The sequence below is a fragment of the Cinclus cinclus genome, chromosome 10 (genome assembly GCF_963662255.1).
Source record: "Cinclus cinclus chromosome 10, bCinCin1.1, whole genome shotgun sequence".
Classification (NCBI taxonomy): domain Eukaryota; kingdom Metazoa; phylum Chordata; class Aves; order Passeriformes; family Cinclidae; genus Cinclus; species Cinclus cinclus.
The window spans coordinates 19,376,155-19,395,462 of record NC_085055.1 but is presented as its reverse complement, the minus strand read 5'-3'; the positions used below and the strand labels follow the sequence as shown (position 1 = coordinate 19,395,462).

The window sequence follows — 19,308 nt, the reverse complement described above, 5'->3', positions numbered from 1 at the left end:
TCTTCTGAAATTCAGAAGTATGACCTGTTCTGTTGGCTCTTGGGTCCTGTCCTCTGCTATGGAGTTGTGGGTACAGTCTCCTGTCTTACCGGCTGGTGTTCATTCACTGCCTCCCAAAACTGGGGAATTTTATTATTCTCTTATTTAGAGACTGCAAGAAGGTGGAAGTCTAAACTCTTCCTCTCTCTCTCTCAGACTTGGGGGAGAGAGGTTGCCATTTTGTTTACTGAGCGCAAGTGATTGTACATAATAAGGTGCAAGCTAATCTGTGCTGTGATTCTCCATCATATATTTTATGAATCTGTTGTTTTGTACACAGAATTTACACAATGAATTTACTTTTCTTAAATATGGGGTAAACTTGAAAAAAGTTTTCCCCATCAAAAGATATCCCATCCCATCAAAACAAATATGTGCTTCCTCCTGGCTGTAGTGCTGCAGGCCTCTTCTTAAGAGAAGATCGCTTACCTTTTTCTGCCCTACCTCTTTCATTCAAGATTGAAGGTTGTGCTGCCCTCCCCTTAATTAGGGGCTGTGGTCCTACTTGCCCTCCTCCTCTGGCACTGAGTGCTGTGGTGTCCTCATCTGTCCTTGTCTCCTGGGATTCTGGGTATTCAATGCACTCCTGCTTTTCCATCTCTAACAGTTCACCTCTGGGGAACGGAGGAGGTTGCGGCGTGGCTTGAGCACCTCAGTCTTTGTGAGTATAAGGATATCTTCATCCGGCATGACGTCCGGGGCTCTGAGCTCCTGCACCTTGAACGGAGGGACCTCAAGGTACTTTCACGGTCGGCTCATGAGAAATAGCCAGCTGCATCTGCATGACTTCCTGTGCTGAATGTGCTTGGAAGTGGTCTGCCTGCTGTTCATTCAGGTGCCTTGGCAAGATGAACAGGTTGACTACAGCCTCGTTTTGTTTTCTCACCGTTTTGTGTCATCTGGTTTTTAATAGCAGGGAGGTAGAAGAGCTGGTTGAGGGACCAGCTGTCCAGTTCTGCCACAGCTACCTGGAGATGTGATACAGTCCAACATACAAGTTGCCAGTAGTGTTCTTGAGAGTCTCTGATTTTAATGATGGAAGTTTTTCTCAGCTACTCTACCATCTTTGCAGAAGGTGCTGTAATTGGGAAGATTTGGTTCTTACCATGCAGTGACTGGACAAATAGATCATCACACTTCTTTGTTACAAGAAAAAGTGTTTGTGCACTTGATCTAGAGAATCCATTTTAAGAGGGCTTAGCAACCACACTGCCCAACTTCTCCTCACCCGGAGACATTGTTTCTACTGAGAGAAATTGAAAGTGTTGGTTTTTTGCATGTGAAAGAGACTTGTGTCATCATTCTGGTGACTTGCATAGAGCAGGAAAACACTGGGTTTTTTGAAGTAGTGTGTGGCATTTGTTCAATGCCCCTTGAATCTTTATTTATCATTTTGACCATCTTCCTATGGTGAGGTTTGCTGTAACCTGTGTAGTTGTCCCCTCTGCATGTTATCAACCTAGAGCCTGTGTTTGTTGCATGGTACCCAGCTATAGATGTGACTGGTTAGATCTTCCTGCATGTTTTGGCTACTAGGTTAGGTCCTTGACATCTGTGTGCTCGTTCTGTCCTCGTAGCCTTTGACAGCCAAAGTAATTTGTGTTTCTGGCTAACAGTCTGCAGTTGTTGCTCTGCATTGCTCTGTGCCCACTCTGCATTCCTTAGGAGCTTTTTGACATGTGGTTTGAGGCTCTGTGTAACCCTCAGGTTTGGAATTTTTCTGGTTGGTTTCCTCCTCTCATTGTAACTGGCTGACTAGTTTGTAACTGTTGCTTGGCCACCAAAAGGAGTTTCCCTCTCCCTTTCTCTGAAAGTAAGGTTTTATTTTTTCTTCCAGGACCTGGGTGTGACCAAAGTGGGTCACATGAAGAGGATATTGCACGGGATCAAGGAGCTGAGCCGGAGTACTCCTGCCAGCGAGGCTTAGCCTCTGTTTTCACAGCCTGTGTCTACCATTCTCCCTAAGTGCACAGCAGACACTTCACAAAGCAGATGTGCTCACAACTAGCTCTGCTGAACAGCCAAATTTTAGCTGTTCAGAGCTCATATCAACCAAGCATGGTGCTACTTTTTTCCTGTGGGGTATGGCTGCAACCAGTGGAGAGGTGCTTCCTCTGCGATTGGCAGAACCTCCTGGAGAGAACTCACTTGCTGTTTGAAGAGCCATGTCCTGTGTCGTGGGAAGTTCTGGTTCCAGGGACAGTCCAGGATTCTTGAGAACTGCAACACAGATACCTTTACTGGATAACTTCATCACAGTAGAATCATTCAGGGCAAAATATGTATTGGCCAGTCTTAGTTCAGAAGCATCTGACAGTCTTTTCAGACAGAAAACTTTCCTGCTCACCTGTATTTAGTATATTTAAGTGGGACAAAACCTGTCCTTGCTTCTTACTAATCTATTTTGAATGCATCTGTAATTGTGTGCAATTTGCATCTGAAATTGGAAGCCAACTCTTCCGATGAATGTCCAGTGATTCTCATTCACTCACACTTTTGCAACAAACAGAGCGTGTGCTTCAGACAGGATTTGCACCAGCTGGCAGGGCCTTCTACTGGTCCTGCTGTCTTCCAACCAGGGGCAAAAAATGTGGTGCTGAGTCATCACAGATAATTGTTCAGAAATTCCTGGCAGTAGGAAAAGAAAATTCTGGAGAGGCAAATGGTTACAGGAGATCAGCTCTAACATTCCATTCATCTTTGGGAGAACAGATAAAAGGGAGAGGAAAGCTAATGAGCTGTTTGGGCTGCACAAGAAGGAAGATACAGGACAACTTGCTTCATCTTGGGGGAGGGAGCAGCATGACTGGCAATGGCCAGATGTAGCTTCCTGCCTGTTTAGTGCCACTTCTGTGGCCACAAGCATGAGAGCAGTTTCTTTACTTCAGCTTGCAGTGTAGAAAACTATTTCTGTTGCAAAATATGTGATACAAGTCTAGTACTTGTATCTTTTCACCTGTCTTGGTTTCAGTAGCTTTTCTACCTTGTTTCACTTTCTTGCTGCCTTGCCTCTTCACTGCAGGGTGATACAAAAGATTAGAGTAGCTCAGTTCTCCTGGGCTGTACCCCTAAGAGATTGCTTGTGCTGTCAAACATTGGGGCTCCTGTAACAGCGCTGAGAGGAGGATTGGTACCGAGAAAATGAGCATCATAATGAAAACTGGAATATGTTGATTAATTGCCTTTGGTACCAGCAACAGTGGAGCATGGAAAAATTAGTGCCTCTGAATTAGAGTTTCTAGATGGTTGACTCCAGCTGGGCTGTTAAAGCCCAAGACCAGAATAATTACATCACCATCTTTATCTCTGCAAAGGGAATTTGGCAACAGTCAGTGCTGTAAAACTTGAGAGACAGCAGAAATTTTTAATTGCTTTTGTCATTTTCTGTGTGTTATTTTTTTTATTATTACAGAGTGGCAGCTGTCTGACAATGGCTGCAGACAGAAAAGCCCACTTACACAGTGGCATAAAAGATAATTTGCTGAGGACATCATTCTTCTTTTTTTCACTTGTAAGGATTTTTATCAAATTGATATCACTTCTCTAGTCAAATAATCAGTTAAGTTAGTTTATGTAAAGATTTGTTGGCTTATAAAGGTTCAGGGCTGATTTCGTTTCAGCTGGGCAAACTCCATTGAATTCCCTAATATTTCACCAAGGGTTATAATGACAGCTGTCTGTTCTAACCAGACACATAACCACCCATTCACCCATGTGTCTCCTCTCAACCTGGTGAGTGACAGGTTTTGCTCCTGAGAAAGTAAAAGAAGACTAAATGTGATTGATCCAGCTAGAAACACTTATGGTATAAATACTGTGGGGCCTGAACAGGAAATACATCCAGCCTTACCCTGAATATACTTCTCCTATGTATATGTTGGCAATTGCTTTGATGGCTGTATTTTTTATTTATCAGTACAGACTCCCTCTGACTATACTGAATTCCTGAGGTGTCAGGTGAGTAAGAATTGCAAACATACTATATTGTCCCACTTGATTGTTGTGGCAAAGAGTGGTGTCTGGATGAAAATGAGGAGAAACCTCTTTTGGAGAGCCCCAGGATACAGCCATCCTCAGTGGTGGTATGCAGTGACCTCAATGAGTGTGTGCATCCCACTGTCTATCCCAGAATTCTGCATGGCTGGGACATCCATGTGCCTTCCCAGGAGAGTGCAGTGGGGGCCTGAGGCAGGTGATAACTCCAGAGAAGAGGTGGTGAGATCTGTGTTTGTTCCTATATGTAGTGAAGGAGCTGTTCTGTGAACTTTCCCCAGGCAGCTTTCTGGTTAGAGATGCATAAACAATAAGTGCTTGCCTTGCATAATCCTTGGGGGATTAAATTCTTGCTTCCATAGAAACAGCTCCTCTCTCCTCTTCCTGCCCAGAGCGACAGAGGAATCCAAAGAGTTTTTACATTCAGGTGTGTTCCTTAATTCATGCCATATCTATCAAGACCTGATGGCCATTGGCCATTTGCATAAGTGATGAGGCCTGCACAGACTCATCTTCATTTCTTCTGCTTTTATGAGCTGTGTGTCAATGCCTTCAGATCTTTTATGTGCACATGCACATTTATCAAAGGGTTGACAGACACTATATTCCTGTCTGTTACTTATCAGAGGCAGGGAGGGAGTTCTGCCTTCTTTTAAGAGCTAGAAAATGGGATCTGTGTTTAACCTGAGTGCCTTTGTATATTTATTAAGGTATAGATCAAAAAAACCCCAAAAGGTTGTAGTTCTGTGTGTCTCACCAGCAATAGTGCAATTTCTGTTGGAAAGATTTTTATGAATAGATGAAGACAGTGTTGAACATCAATGAGTGCTATCTGCAAAGTAGGGAGCCAGGTAAAACTCCTGGCTACATTATTCTGAGTTTCTCTTCTGGCATCTGATTTTTATTTTTTTTTTTTTTTTTGGAGAGAAACTCAGGAAACACAACTAGTAAAAAATGTGCTGCTTTGCAAAAAAGAGACTGTCCAGCAGTCTTAGGAGCACCAGCCTGAGAGAAGCTAGAACATATCACAGGTGTTTAAGTCCCTGAAGAAACACAACTCCTGTGAAAGCCATGTGGCACCTTCTGTTTGCATCCCTCACCCCTGGCAGTGGCTGCAGTAAGCTGGGCACAGGATTTCTTCTGCTTGGAAGAGGCTTCAATCTGTTCTCTCACATTCTAGCACCATCCTGGATATTTAATGGCAGATTCTGGGGAGTGATGGTTGGGGCTAAGTGAGATTGCATGCAGGGAGACTGAAGGGAGGTTTGGCTGTTGGCAGTGCCCTGCCCTGCCCTGGGCTGCCCTCGAGAAGGTTGGTGCAGCCTCTCTGTTGTAGCTTGTGGCATGTCAGCAGGAGCCAGCACGGTGGCCAAGGGGAGCTGTGCCACCGGCTGCCTGGAGGTGCTGGCCTGGTACTGGGAGCCTCCAGCTCTGCCAAGGCCTTCAGTGCCAGTGCTACAACTGCTTCTGCTCCCAAATCGTATGGAAAGCTTTGTTTGTTGTTTTAGTGTTATTTAAAAATGTGCATAATAGCGATGTGATTTATAAAACAGACTGTTTACAAGACATATTTTGTATCTTAAGGTGTGTGTACTGTAAAAAAAAAAAAGGAAAGGATGAAAAATTATGTTTTTCCGCAACTGTCAGCAGTGACTGCATGTCTGTATCATTGTCCACCAACTGTTGTTCCTCAGGGGTCACCCCACCATTCCTGTAATCCTGTCAAAAGCATTGGGAAGCAAGTGAATCCCTGTACAGACTTGGGAAGAAGGTTTTGTGCCTTAAGAATGGGACCTGCTTTCCTCCTATTTATTTTGTTAATTTATACAGTGATTACCATGGAAATGTCTCTTGGGGTTTTGTTTTTGTTTTTTTTTTTTGTACATAGTTTACTTGTTGTAAATATGGTTTTTTCTTGTATATAAAGTAAACGTGTTTCCAAGCTTCCAGTAAGGATTCTCTGTTACTGATTTCAGTACTGTGAGAGGGCTGCTGTGCCTGTCAGGTAGGAACCAGCTAATAAAAACCTGTGCTGTGATTAAATGGTTTTATCCTGGCTTGCATCAGAAGTTCAGAGCTGTTCCTTAGAGAGGAGTGAAATAGTTAAACGTAAGTGTTGTAGACTAATCTTGCAGCATTTTTTGTGTTGGTTTAATTGGCATGGAGTAGAAGACATCAGATAGTTTATAATTTTTTTAGCTATGTATTGCGGTGAAAAAAAGTGTGTCCTGAATTTCCAATCTTATTTCTAAGACTGTACCAAATCTTAGAAAAAAAAATGTACTCAAAACCAAGTAACCTACATGGTAGCAAATAGCCAGGTCAGCTACAAACATGAATAATGCATGTAAGACAGGATACTACCTGTGTTTCTATTTCAATTTCCTATTTTCGGTTTCCTGTCTTCAGGTGTGTTTCATAAACTTAATTTGCAGCAAAAATCTGTTGTCATTAATCTCAGCTGAAGTTTTCTTGTTGAATGGCTGAACTGAGGATAAAGAACATGCCAGTAGAGCTTTGCAGTACACACATCTTCCCTAGCTGGGAAATGGATGCAGCAGTCTTTTTAGCTGAAGTCCCAAATGGATGAACTTAATTTAAAGAGGACTTGTTTTCAAGCAAGTCCACAGCCAAATCTGTGAGTGGAAAAGGAAATAAAAGTTTTATAAGCAGTCAGAGTTCTCCTAATCGGTGTCATGGGATGTGAGCTGAGATGCCAGGGGGACCCATCTTTCCCTAGCCTCTGGTGGCACTTTCCCTGATGTGCACAAGTAATTTGCATGAAGATGCCATACCTTCAACATCAGAAAGAATTTCTTCCTGCAAAGGGTGGCCTGGCATTAGAAGGGACTGCCCAGGGAGGTTTGGAGTTCCCATTCCTGGAGGTGTTCAAGGAGTGACTGGAGGTGGCACCCAGTGCTCTGGGCTGGGAGACAGGGTGGGGATCAGTCACCATTGAGGTTAGACTCAATGGTCTTGAAGGTCTTTTACAACCTGAGTGATTCTGGAGTTCTGCTGCACAGCTCACAGAGGTGCCACTGCAGACACTGTTCTCAGAGAAGTGGGACATGCTGGTTCCTACCACCTCCAAGGCAAGAAATCTGAAAAGGATTGGGGGTTTTCTCTAAGTGCTTAGTGTTCAGAATTCAATAGAATACTTTGTTCTTATGAGAGCTAATCCACGACACCAGAAGATGCAACATGCTAGTACCTGCTCATGGCTGTCAGGGAGGTTAATTCCTTTGGCTATTTTGTGGTGGAAGCTTTGATGCGAAAGTGAAGTGGGAAGACTCTTAAAAATTGCAGTATGTGTCTCTTTTGGGTGATTGTGTGCTGTGAGAAGAGGGCAGGATCTCTAAAGAGACCTTGGCACTGGCTATGTACACTTGCAAACTATATATAACCATTTCTGCTTACCAGAGAATCAGAAGGGGAAAAAAGGGTTTGAGAAAGGCAGAGTGGGTGCCTCATCTTTTTTTTACTTTTCCCCTGTGTGCAGGTAAATGGTCAAGCTCTCCCTGAGCACTGTTTGTTTAACAACTAAAAAGATAGCACTTCATGTCACTCCAAAGAGTAAATATCTGAAGTTATGGATTAACTAAGTTCCAGCAGAGCTCATGGAGGAAGAACAGATCACACTCATTCCCACTGAATAAAGTAGTAAGTGCTTCAAAAGTATTGTATCCTTTGAGATTTCCAAGTACAGCTTGCTTTAATGGAGCATGAAGCTTGTAAAAAATGTCCAGTGACAAGGGTAGGGTGTGAGGATAGGCCAGAAGTGTTTTGGGAGAGCTGCTGATGTATTAAAGGGAACTAGCAAACCAGTCTGGAGGGACTCTAGTGAGTGACCACTCCAGAGCTGGAGTCAGAGACAGGGCACAGCAGAGCATTCAGCAGGGAAGTTGCTCTCTGAAAAGCAAGTGAGCGAGCTGGATGGGTGGGAACTGTCTGCAGCAGGGTCTTGTGCCACTGTAATGTGCTCTTTTTGACACCTGCCTTCTTCTCAGGTGACTCCTGCTGCAGGATGTGGAAGCTCCTCACTGTGGGGCTGCTGCTGGCTGCCTGCTCTTCACGGGGCTGCGGCACCTCAAGTAAGTGTTCTTTTGAGAGATGGCCTTCAACCTTTCCCACTCACTGCAATTGCATTTCCTGCTCCTCTGTTAGAGGGAGTGGCTGGAATCGTTCCAGTTAGGGGGGTTTGACTTGCTTTAGCAGATGCTGACAGACAGTGCCGGGGACCATGGCAGCTGCCTGGTCAGAACCCTGCTGAGCCCCATGAGCTGTCAGAGTACCGCAGGGCAGAGGCTGGAGCTTGCTTCTGCAGCACAGCACAGGCGGCACATGGTGTCTAAGGCAGCCTCTCTTGCTGTACTGGAGAGAGGCTGTTGCTCTCATAAGTGTCCTTTGGGAAGCACCACTACCAGTTTTCAGCCAGCCCTTTTCTCTGCTTGTGCTTTTCACCTTTTTGCTTGCAGTATTTTACAACAGTAAAGACGCAAACCAAGTCCTGAGAATCCAGAAGCGGGCAAACACTTTCCTGGAGGAACTCAAGCCAGGCTCTGTGGAGCGTGAGTGTGTTGAGGAGTTCTGTGACTTTGAGGAGGCCAGTGAGATATTTGAAACCAGGGAAGCAACAGTAAGTTGATTTTTTTAAAGGATGAGTGGGAAACTTAGCCAATCAATTATTTTTTTTAAATATTGCAATCCAGGGCATCATGCTGTCAGTACTGAACACGGATCTCTCCTCAGGTGTAGGCATGGTTTTGAGTGTCACTGTGTTACAGTGATTGTCAAGTTACCCCTCTATGGGCCACAAAGCTTGGCTGCTCAGGCATGTCCCACCTGACCCACCTGGTGAGGTTTAGATCCCAGACAGTTAATTCCAGTCATTGCTTAACCCCATTGGCAATTCTTGCTGCTACCAAGTTTTTCCTACTCCTTCCAGACGCTCCCTTTCATTGTCCATTCACCAGTCCTGGCTGCTTCTCAGTGTATCTCCCAAGTCTCCCAGTTATGATTTCTCTTATCACTATGTTCTCTCTCTTGTTCTCCAAACTCCTATTTTGAATTGGACACTATGTTTACTGTCTGCTGATTCCTGCCCCTTTCAACACTCAATTGTTGTGTTGAGTTGGACTCTCTGTTGCTATTTTGAGCAGAGTAGGCTCACTCAAATCATAGGATGACTCAGTCCTTGCTGTCCCTCAGACCCCACAGGAGAAAAGGGCTGTCTTTGGAATGCCCATGCTTTGTCTAGCTGGGCTCAAGTGAACTCAGGTTGCTTACTGGCAGTAAGTGCCAAGAAAATAGCCTGCAAGCAGAGCAGGGGGGTCTGTGCTTAGAACAGACAGTACAGGAGGATCACTGGCTGGTTTTCTTGGTTTGTAGTGCCAGTCAAGAAGAATGAGACTTAAGTTACTGACCCAACTGCTATGTCCTGTTGGCCAAGACCACAAAACATTTTAAATCCCTCGCTTGTTAAAAATGTTTTACTCACTGTAATACAAGTTTTGTTTCTCCACAGCTAGATTTTTGGAGCAAGTATGTAGGTAAGTAAAGACTGCTAATCACTTCTCTGTGCTTCCTCAGGAGTTACTAGTACTCAGCCTTCCTCCTGCAACATGTCATATGCTGATTCATTCTCTCTCATAAGGGGTATGCAGAGGATGTTTTCTATTCTATCATACAAGCAAACTTCCTAAAACACTTGAAGTGTACCTGTACCTATCATCAGTCATCTTCCCAGAGTTAAGGAATTGGTGAAAAATTATTTGATGCTCTGACCATGCCTGACGTGGTCCGGCAGTAACCTGCTGCTGCCCTGCCTGCCTCAGGCTTTACTCTTTCCTCCCCTTCTGCCCACTCCACTCCCTCTGCAGATGTAATTGAGAACCCAAACTGATGGCCCTGCCTCTGGCTAAGTGCCACAGAGGTGTCACCATTAAGTGCCAAATACATGGCTAATACTTGGGAATCTGGGGGGTATGTTTGTGTTGATGTTTGATCTGTGAGCTCTGTATGTTTCAGTGACTGAGTTTTCCTACCTCTGTTTCAGATGGAGATCAGTGTGAGAAACATCCTTGTTCCAACGGGATCTGCAAGGACAATATTGGAAAATTTTCCTGCATCTGTAACAAAGGCTGGGAGGGGGTTTTATGCGATTATGGTAACACTACATTTAATCCACTATAAAATAACATCCTTTGGGACAGGGATCTCTGTGCAATAGGAATGGACGCTTCAGTCATTGCACAGCATACTCTTTCTTTACTAATGTGATTTCTCTCTTGCTTCTTGATGTGGTAGGAGGTTTACCTGTGCTTATCTAAAGCAAAATGAACTTTGTGTTGCCATAGAAAAAATTTAGAGATATGAGGTATCTAAATTTTGGATAATACTGTAAATAACTGCAAAGCAGGAGTTTACTTTAGAATTGTCAACACAGGTATTATGGTGGGATTTTTGAATACAGGGGAAAACCCAAACCACTGCAAGTACTTTATTACTGTGATGATTTCTTCTTTGGACAAAAGCTGGATACCTTATTTAGGGATGAGCATTGCATGTCATGTATCATCAACAGTTTTCACTGTGTGACTTGGCACATAGTGACAGGGAATTTTTTGTTCTCCAGTCTACCTGACAGTAATCTGTTTCCTCCATCTCCCCACTTCCTGATTCTGGAACTTGGTCTGTTTGCTGTCTAAGGGCCCGAGTGTCTTTGAAGCCTGTGAATGTCATTCCAAATTCATTGACAGCTGTTACCCACTTGAAGCACGATGCCACTTTGCCACCTTACCTTTCTGTGACTCTGACTTCCCAGTTCCACGTCTCTCTTGCTGTTTGTTTTCTCCACAGAGGTCAAATACAGCAACTGTTCCTTGGATAACGGGGGCTGTGAACATTTCTGCAGGGAGGACCCTGCCGAGCAGCATCGCTTGTGCAGCTGTGCGTCGGGGTATCAGCTCAAGGATGACCACACCTCCTGTGAGCCTGTAGGTAAGAGCAGGATGTGTGGTCCAGCTTTGACAGAGGATTATTCAGACTGATGTAAGAGAGTTTTAGGGGAGATTTGTCTGCAGTGTGCTTTGTACTCATTTTCAAAACATCTATTCCATGAAGAGTAACTCTGCCTGCATTTCTCAGCTCCATACCCTTAATCCATGTTTGCCTCATGGAGACATAGAGGGGAATCAGGAGGCTGCCTCCTCTGCCAAACATTGAGGGACTTCCATGAAGCCTCTGAACAATTTTGCCTAGGTTAGACGGAGGAAGTCCTCTAGGAAGAAGATTGGGTGATCTGGGCTTTGCTACTGAACTTCTCTGCATCTTCTGCAGTGGAGTTCCCCTGTGGAAGAGTGAAGTCAGACTACATTGAAGCCAAAGCAGATTTCAATATTCGGCTCATTGATGGAACAGTTGGAAGAAGGGGAGGCAGCCCTTGGCAGGTGAGAAGAAGGGGATTCTTTGGCACAAATAGTTCAGACTCTTTCTGAACTGCTCTGTCTGCCTCTCTGCTCCAGAAAGACTCTTGCATTGTTACTGGCAGTGTCACATGAAGCTAATATTCCCTTAGCTTTTTCAGAAGCATCCCAAAGGTTGGAGTAGCAGGAAAAAATAATTTAGTATCTGTGAGGATTCTTGACCTTGTTGCTGTTGCCAAGTTTTTGACCTACTGTGCCAACACTGCTAAGAGAGAGGATGGTGACAGCCTTCCAGTGGGAGGTGATCTTCCTGCCCTTTCTTAAAAGCTTGTCTGTCATAAATTCAAGTTAGCTGATTTAATCAGCAAAATATGCCATGTCAGGTTGGGTTAACACAGAGAAAAGGGAGACCTCACAGATCTTACTATGGAACTAATGAATTCAAATAATTAGGGCCTGGTTCCCTTTGATATTAAAGGGCCTTTTACACCATAGTGTGAGAGCTGCAGCCTCAGATGATGTGCTGTGTCTGGTATGGGACACAGCCCTTATTTGTGATCTCTGTTTCAAAACTTTGAGTACAAAGTGCTTCTTTGCAGTGACCGGCATCATCCCATGCTGAAGCCAGCCCTCATTCAGGAAGGACATTCAAACCTTTTTTGTAGGTATTTCACAGAGACTCTATTCATAGAGCTTTTGTCCCTCTCTAGAGCTTTGGCTTTAGTGAATGTGACATGCTTTGGTGCTTGATAAGTTTGGGTATTTGGCAGCATCCAAGAAGAATGAGTACAGTATTCTGTGAGCTGTGCTTCATGCAGTTTCACAATTCCCTTGTCTTGTTTCAGATTATGCTGCAAAATACCAAAGGGATGTTTCTGTGTGGGGGTGTTCTCATCCATCCAGCTTGGGTCCTAACAGCAGCACACTGCCTTGAGGAACACAAGGGATTCAGAGTTAAACTTGGTATGGAAAATCGCCTGTCCCTGTGGTTTTTTAAATATAACTGTTTAATTCCTAACATTTATCATCTCAGGGAAAAGACTAGCTGGTTATAAAGACAAAAGTCCTTGGCTGTAGGAGTGGTCTGTCTAGGCAATATTTAATATGTACCTTAGACTTAGAACAAAGTTTAGTAAAAATCTGATTTCATTTGAGCGGTTATCAGCCTTACTCTGGAAGTGAGCTGATGTCTTCTGAGCACTGCTGCTGGTATATAAAGTCTTGGTTTCTTCTGCATGTGTTTTTCTGCTGATAAATATTTTTAAGGCCATGCAAATACTGAAAAAAAGTCTTGATCCCAGAAGGAGAATGTCACAGGGTCTCTTCCTGCCTTTTCATGTATTTAAACACTATTACTTATGAGAGTTTCACTGAAGAGGTGCTGCAGAATGGCAACACTGCCTTTACTTGCTCTGCTGCTCTGGAGCATGAGAAAATGTCACTATGTCAAGTAAGTGCTTCTCCTGAATTAAAGACAAAAATAATTAGTGTTCATTCACGCTTACATAGTTTTTTTGGATTTTTTTTTGAGCAGTGTTTTCTATCTATTATTGGTACTGAGGCATAACAGTTCAACTGCTTGCTTCCCACTAGTGAAAGTATAGATTATTCCCAGTATTTGTGAAGAGTCCTGCCAATACATTGTCTGTGTATATAGCTTTAAAAACAGATGGTTGGTGTGCATATTCTGTACACAGTATGGATGTGCAGGTGCTTGAGAGCAGAAACAATAAGTTTATGTACATCCAACATAAAGAATTAATCAAAAAGTGTGTGATACATCCTTGGGTTCTCTTAGTGCCAGAATATTCACCTTTTCAGAGAGAGACATCTGTCACCACAAAAGCAGTTCTCATCAGGAAAACCTGGAGGCATCTGTGAGGGACAAGGAGGAAAGTTTTGTATGAAGGCATTGCTGTGTCCATGGGGACAGCCAGGAAAGTGTTTGTACTGAGCATGCACAAGTGGTACTCTACCTGTGTCTGTCAGGCTGGGATACCCCACACCCTTCTGGACTTGCCCTACTGCTGCTTGCCATCCACAGGAACAAAACTGGAGGGGGAACTTCCATCTGAGTTTGCACTCAGCTTGGGGAGAAGTCTTGTAGCAGTGCTCATGTGGCTTTTTATTATCTGAAATAGAAAGTTAGTTCTCACAGTAGCTGAGGGTTTGGAAGATGGATTTGAGAATAACACATATTCAGTATGTGTTAACATAACAATATTCCTGTTTGTGGCTCTGGTTTCTGCATCACCAACCTAAGAACATCCAGAAGTGTGTTCAGAACTGCAAGAAGATAGAGCAGATAGGGGGATGTAATGATTAAATTCAAAATACTGTTTCTACCTTCACAGTTAATACTTTGGTGCCAGCAGCAAGATTATGATGATCCTTATTGTGTAGAAGGAGCTCAATGCGTTTCCACAGCCTCTGGGTTCAGTGCCTCCAGGTGTACATCCAGGATTTGTGGAATTTAAAACTCTGAAAGATGTCCCCCTGGGGTGAGGGAACCTGTCACTGCAGTGTGAAAGGTGTCACCCTTGGCTGATGGGTACCTCTGGATGGAGACAGTTGGTGGCTGTGCTGGTGTACAGAGTGTGTGACCCCACAGGAAGCATGTTCCTGCACAGCCACTCTCCTTCCTCAGAGGAGATGGTCTGACAGTGCTTGAGTCCAGAGTTATTTCTGAGGGCTAAAGCAGAGTTTGTATCTGTGAAGACAGGAATAAAGCCCTGCCAGCCACCCCCAGCCATGGTGGCTTCATGCTGCCTTAGGGGTGCTGCGGACACTGTCACCACAAAGAAAAGAGACTGTGATAGGAGAGAAAAATTGATTTATGATTGTTGGCTCAATACTAGCAAGTCTGTCAGGGGCTGGTGCCGCTTAGTACAAGACATCAATTTGTTTCAGCTGTCTGCTCTGGCCATATGTGAACTGACCATTGTCTGTCTGTAGAGGAGCAAGAAGAGAGACTCAGAAATAAATTGTCTGGAACCAAGATCCAAATGTGGATTTAAGGGATCTTTTGAGAATATATTTCTGTGACTACTGTGGTTTCTAATTCTCCATGTTTGGAGATACTCCTTACAGAAAAAAAAAACTTGCAAGACCCCATTGACAGCCTGCCAGAAAACCTAGCTCTGCCTGTCCTATTGCAATGCATCACAAATGAATTTCTGGCCCTTTTTAACATAGTTTCTTGCTCGCTATTCCATAACTGCTTGGCCTGTGAAGTAGTCATGATGCTGTAGCACAGATAGCAACTGAGGAGAGTTAAGCAGTGAAAAATTCCTTAAAATACAGATGTAAGATTTCAGAAAGGAATAATCTTCCCCATTAGTCAACTTTATCTTACAAATCCTGGCATTCAGATGTCCAGGCCCTGGCTATGTGACGTAAAGCTCATGTCCTGTTGTAAATGTTCTGTTTTGTGGTGTGCTTGGTCTCCCAGCTTCTCTTGCTGGCTCCAAGAAGGTTGTTTTCCTCCTGAAGGTGACTCACATTGCACAAGTGTACTGAAATATGAACACCATAGGGCAGTTTGGTTTCTCAGCCAATGACCAGAGCTCTAGAGCTCTATAGGTATTCATGGTTTCCATAAATATGAAAAGTTTAGAGATTTGTCCATCTGTTAAGAACACTGTTAACTTATGACATAAACAGTTGTATTGCAAGAGAAGTTAAAATGTGGAGTGCAGTCCTGATGCCTGGTGTAATCCAGATGTTTTGGTCTTCAAAGTAAAGGAAGCTTTGACAGCATATGTCATCTTGTTTGCTCTTCCAGGTAAATTCCATTTCCGTTCTGAGGCAGATGAGCAAACCATTTGGATTGATAAATGGGTGACCCACGAAAATTACACCAAGAAGACCTCAGATAATGACATAGCCATGCTGCACTTGGCTGAGCACGTGATGTATTACAAATACGCGCTGCCAATCTGCCTTCCCACCCGCAACCTGGCGGAGCAGGAGCTGATGAGGAGTGGGAAGCAGGTGGTGGTGACGGGCTGGGGCACCGTGAGCGAGCGTAACAACAGCTACGCTGCTTCCCTCAGGTACATCGAAATCCCCATCGTGCCCCGGAACGAGTGTGCCCAGGCCATGAGCTCCCATATCTCTGACAACATGCTGTGTGCTGGGAGCCTGGGAGACAGGAAAGATTCCTGCAGTGGGGACAGCGGGGGCCCTATGTTCAGTAGATATAAGGATACTTGGTTTTTGGTAGGACTGGTGAGCTGGGGTGAAGGGTGTGGAAGGAAGGGCAAATTTGGAGTCTACACCAAAGTTAGTCAGTACCTGGAGTGGATTCATCACCACATAGATATGTCAGCTCCTTTGAAGGGTTGATTCAGATCCAGAGTCTGGAATGTTGCGGCTCTGTGCTAGTGACAGTATGCAGTGTAATGTACTGTCAGATCTTCAGTATTAAATATTGAGTAAGTGTTAACCTTGTGTACTGTTTTCCTTGGTATCTATTTTTTTTCCTCGTTTTTTTTCTTGTTTTTGTTGATTTGTTGCAGGCTATGTTGTTTATTTGTGGCGTGGTCCTACTTCAGCCTTACAGGCAAGAAAATATCCTCTGTTAGCTGAGATGCTGTACATACAGCATTGTAGAAAATAAGGTTGTCCATTGTCAGACAACTTATCTTTGAAATAAAAATGTCATTTGTGTAAAGTGTCTGAACTGGTTGGGGTGGAGGCAGGAGGGGACAGAGAAAAGTGTTTTGCAAATAACCCTAGAGATGCAGTTCTGTCATTTCACATGTACTGCAAGGTACTACCCACAGTAACTATTTTGGTTTGCTTAGTATTTGGATAATTTTTCTTTTAACCCTGTGAAGTTTTTATGTGTTATTGCTACCTCCAGTTCTTCACATCTCACTCCAGTGTTCACAGATTGTTAATTCAGCAGGTGACTGGAACTTACTGTATTTACCATTCTTTGCACACTTGATGGTGGATTTTACCCTCCCAAACTTCCTTAAAAGGGAATGGGAACTTTCTTCAGTGTTATTCACAAAAGCAAACAAACAAAAAAAGAAAAACAAAACCCAAAAATGCCCCCAAAAACTTTAATTTTGAGTTTTTGCAGGCTCTGTTTATCGTGAAGTCTGTAATTCTCTTCTAATTAACAAGCAAGCAAACACTTCTACTCATTTGTGTTCTGGTGGATGCAATGGGCTGCAGGCTGTGTTAGCATTGCCAATGCTTTTACTGATAAATACAGGTTTGTTTGTATCTCTTGTCTGTGTATACATCAGTAAATAAAATAAAGACATACAGCACCAATAAGTCCATAGGAAGTAGGAGTAGTCCAAGTGAAGTTTAATATCACAATTTATACTTGTTTCTAATTTTAATCCTTGAGACTTGTTAAACATAATTAATCTTGTAGAAAGAAAAAGGAAAACTATCTCTGCTGTAGTGATGTTTCGAACATCTCGATGGGCTTGGATATGTGTTTGGATCAGTGAAGAATTTCAGTCTGCTCTTTTGACAAGACTGTTAAACAAAAAAACCCAGGTACAATGAAATTTTATTAGAGTTTGTAAGAAATTTAATATGATATTAGTAAGGAGGTTTAATACCTCTTAAATTCATTCCCTCAGAGGCTGCCTCTGTGCTTATTACCCAAGTGAGGATTTTGAGTCATGCACTGAAGAAGTAGAAGTCAAGCCAAGGGCTTCTTTGTCACTTGCTGGCTCTGTCCCTCTCCTCATTTCCTCTTTTTACCTTGGGACAGGATTTAGGGATGGACTAATGTTAAGGAATAATGCTTTGAACAGCAGCCTGCCCACCAGGTCTGTGCTGGGAAGAGGGAACCTGTAACACTGACTTGCAGGAAAAAACACAGTTGTGTTCAAAGCAAGTAAAGCACAGGTCTGAGTAATGGCAGAAATTGTAATGTCAGAGGGACTGTGACTGTAACAGGGCAATATTTGCCTGCCTCTAGGTGACTGCTGTGAATCCTCCTGTACACTCCCAGCTCTGCATATTTCAGCAGAGGTTTACAGAGCAGCTTGTGTTTTCCAAATCGGTTGGTCTTACCTGCTGGAAGGTGATGGAATGTCAAAAATCTGCTCTCAGAATCTCCGTATTTTCCGGAGTAAATTTGTTGCAAAAGATGGCCTTTATTACTGAAGGATATTTTTAAACACCTGTTGATTCTCTTTTTAATGCACCTGTGTATATGTGTAGAATCACACAAGCAGTTTTCTTCTGATTTGGGGTTTCTAAAGTGTTTCATAGAATCCAGGTTCTCTCTTCTCTGTCAATATTTGTGACGGGTTAATGATCAACCTCTTGACCTCATAACTGTTCCTGATGTACATCCAAATCTCTTTCCTGTCTTCTTCTAAAAAGATAAAGAAAAACGTGAGTGTAATTGCATGGTTCTGTGGGAGGTGAGCTCACTCTGGATCCTGTGTTTTTGAAAACGTGCTGCAGGCAACAGAGGGGTACGTGCTGTCGAATCCCAGTAAATCATTCAGCATGGGAAGGTGATGCCAAGAAATCCAAACTTCTGGCTCGTACCTGTGACTCGCAGGTATGTGGTGGTTGTGGAACTGTAAGAGGGGGTTCCTTCTGTTACCCTGTGAGATTCCGGCAGATCTTTTCCGACTTTCCTTGCTGCAGTGGTAGTCCTGGAAGCTGCCCGGAGCCCGTGTGCAGCTGTGACTTGCGCGGTGCCGCTGTTTCCCGGCAGAAAGGTTGGAGTGCTGGTACAAGAAGGGCGGCTGCTGGCGGTACTGCAGGGACGGCGACAGCGCCTTCCACGCGGTGTGTTCCTGCGCCAGGGACTGCGCCCTGCACGAGGATGGGGAGAGAGGCGTGCAGGCAGGTAAAGCAGAGGCGGCTCGAGTTACCTCAGGCAAATGGCAGGGTGGGAGGCAGCGACTTCTGCCTCACTAACAGCAGAAGAGCTGTAGACACTGCAGCTTGCACTTAGTGTGTGAAAAGATCTGTCTTATGTTTCTCTCTTCTGAATGTTAAGGTTCCTCTCTATCAGGTGTCTAATCCAGTGCCCCTGTGAGCACATATACAGTCAAGGAGCAGCAGGACCGTCAGTTCTGGCTCTGTTCTTTCTGCATCCCAGCAGGCTGAAAATGAGACATGATGCTGGAGTGCCAGTGGGAGGCAAGGGGACAGGACAGGGGCTTTAAAACTAGTTGTTAAGTTAGGGAGGAAGGGAGCACTGGGCTTGTCTTCTGTCCTGAAGAGGGCCCTGGGCAAGCTGCTCCTGGCTGTCAGTGACTCAGAGAAGGCACAGCCATGGGCAATGAGCTCTGCACACTTCGGGTGGTAGCCAATAGTTGTTGAACAGCACAATGTCAGAGTTGTTCCTGAGCTCTTACTGGAAGGTTGAGTTCCATCCTTGGACAGGAAAAGCACTGTATTGAGTTCAACATGACACCACATATCCTAAACTCAAGTCTTTGTTTGTCGTTCCCCCTCCAGCACCGTTTCCCTGTGGCCTGATCAAAGCCACGTGGGCTCTGGAGGAACAGCAGCTGGGGCCCAAATGACTCTGCAGGGGCCAATGGGAGCACAGGGATGTTGTGCCCAAGTGGAATGAGAGCACAGAGGGCACAGTTAGACAGAGCTGGAACATGGTGATATTGGGGAAAAGGAGACTTTAAAGGATGCTTATGGCCAGAGTGTGTGCACAAAGGGTGACGCTGGACAAATGGGTATGGCAGAAGATATTTTCAGCTGGAACACGACACTGGTAGCTCTGTGGCCCAGAAGACAGCTGTGGGACAGCTGTGGGACAGTGCTGCAGGACAAGAGCTGGATGTCCCTGAGCACCATGAGGCAGTAGAGGAGACTGCCAGGCCTGGCAGGCCTAAGG

At 44.2% G+C, this 19,308-nt stretch overlaps 2 protein-coding genes across 2 annotated transcripts in view; both read left to right on the top strand.

Moving 5' to 3' along the window:
• The window catches only part of DGKD (diacylglycerol kinase delta), a 37,838-nt gene extending 35,872 nt beyond the window's left edge, over positions 1-1,966 (top strand). Inside the window, exons 27-28 of the mRNA XM_062499468.1 lie at positions 647-777; positions 1,877-1,966. Of these exons, the coding sequence (XP_062355452.1) occupies positions 647-777; positions 1,877-1,966 (221 nt within the window). The remainder of the gene's footprint in view (positions 1-646; positions 778-1,876) is intronic.
• A 5,613-nt stretch (positions 1,967-7,579) lies between these two features.
• Positions 7,580-16,581, top strand: PROC (protein C, inactivator of coagulation factors Va and VIIIa). Its single transcript, XM_062499166.1, has 9 exons — positions 7,580-7,692; positions 8,040-8,123; positions 8,508-8,668; positions 9,557-9,581; positions 10,088-10,198; positions 10,891-11,031; positions 11,371-11,480; positions 12,302-12,419; positions 15,241-16,581. Exons 2-9 carry the CDS (start codon positions 8,057-8,059, stop codon positions 15,801-15,803), a joined length of 1,296 nt encoding a protein of 431 aa, XP_062355150.1. The 5' UTR covers positions 7,580-7,692; positions 8,040-8,056; the 3' UTR covers positions 15,804-16,581.
• The last annotated feature ends 2,727 nt before the right edge of the window (positions 16,582-19,308 follow it).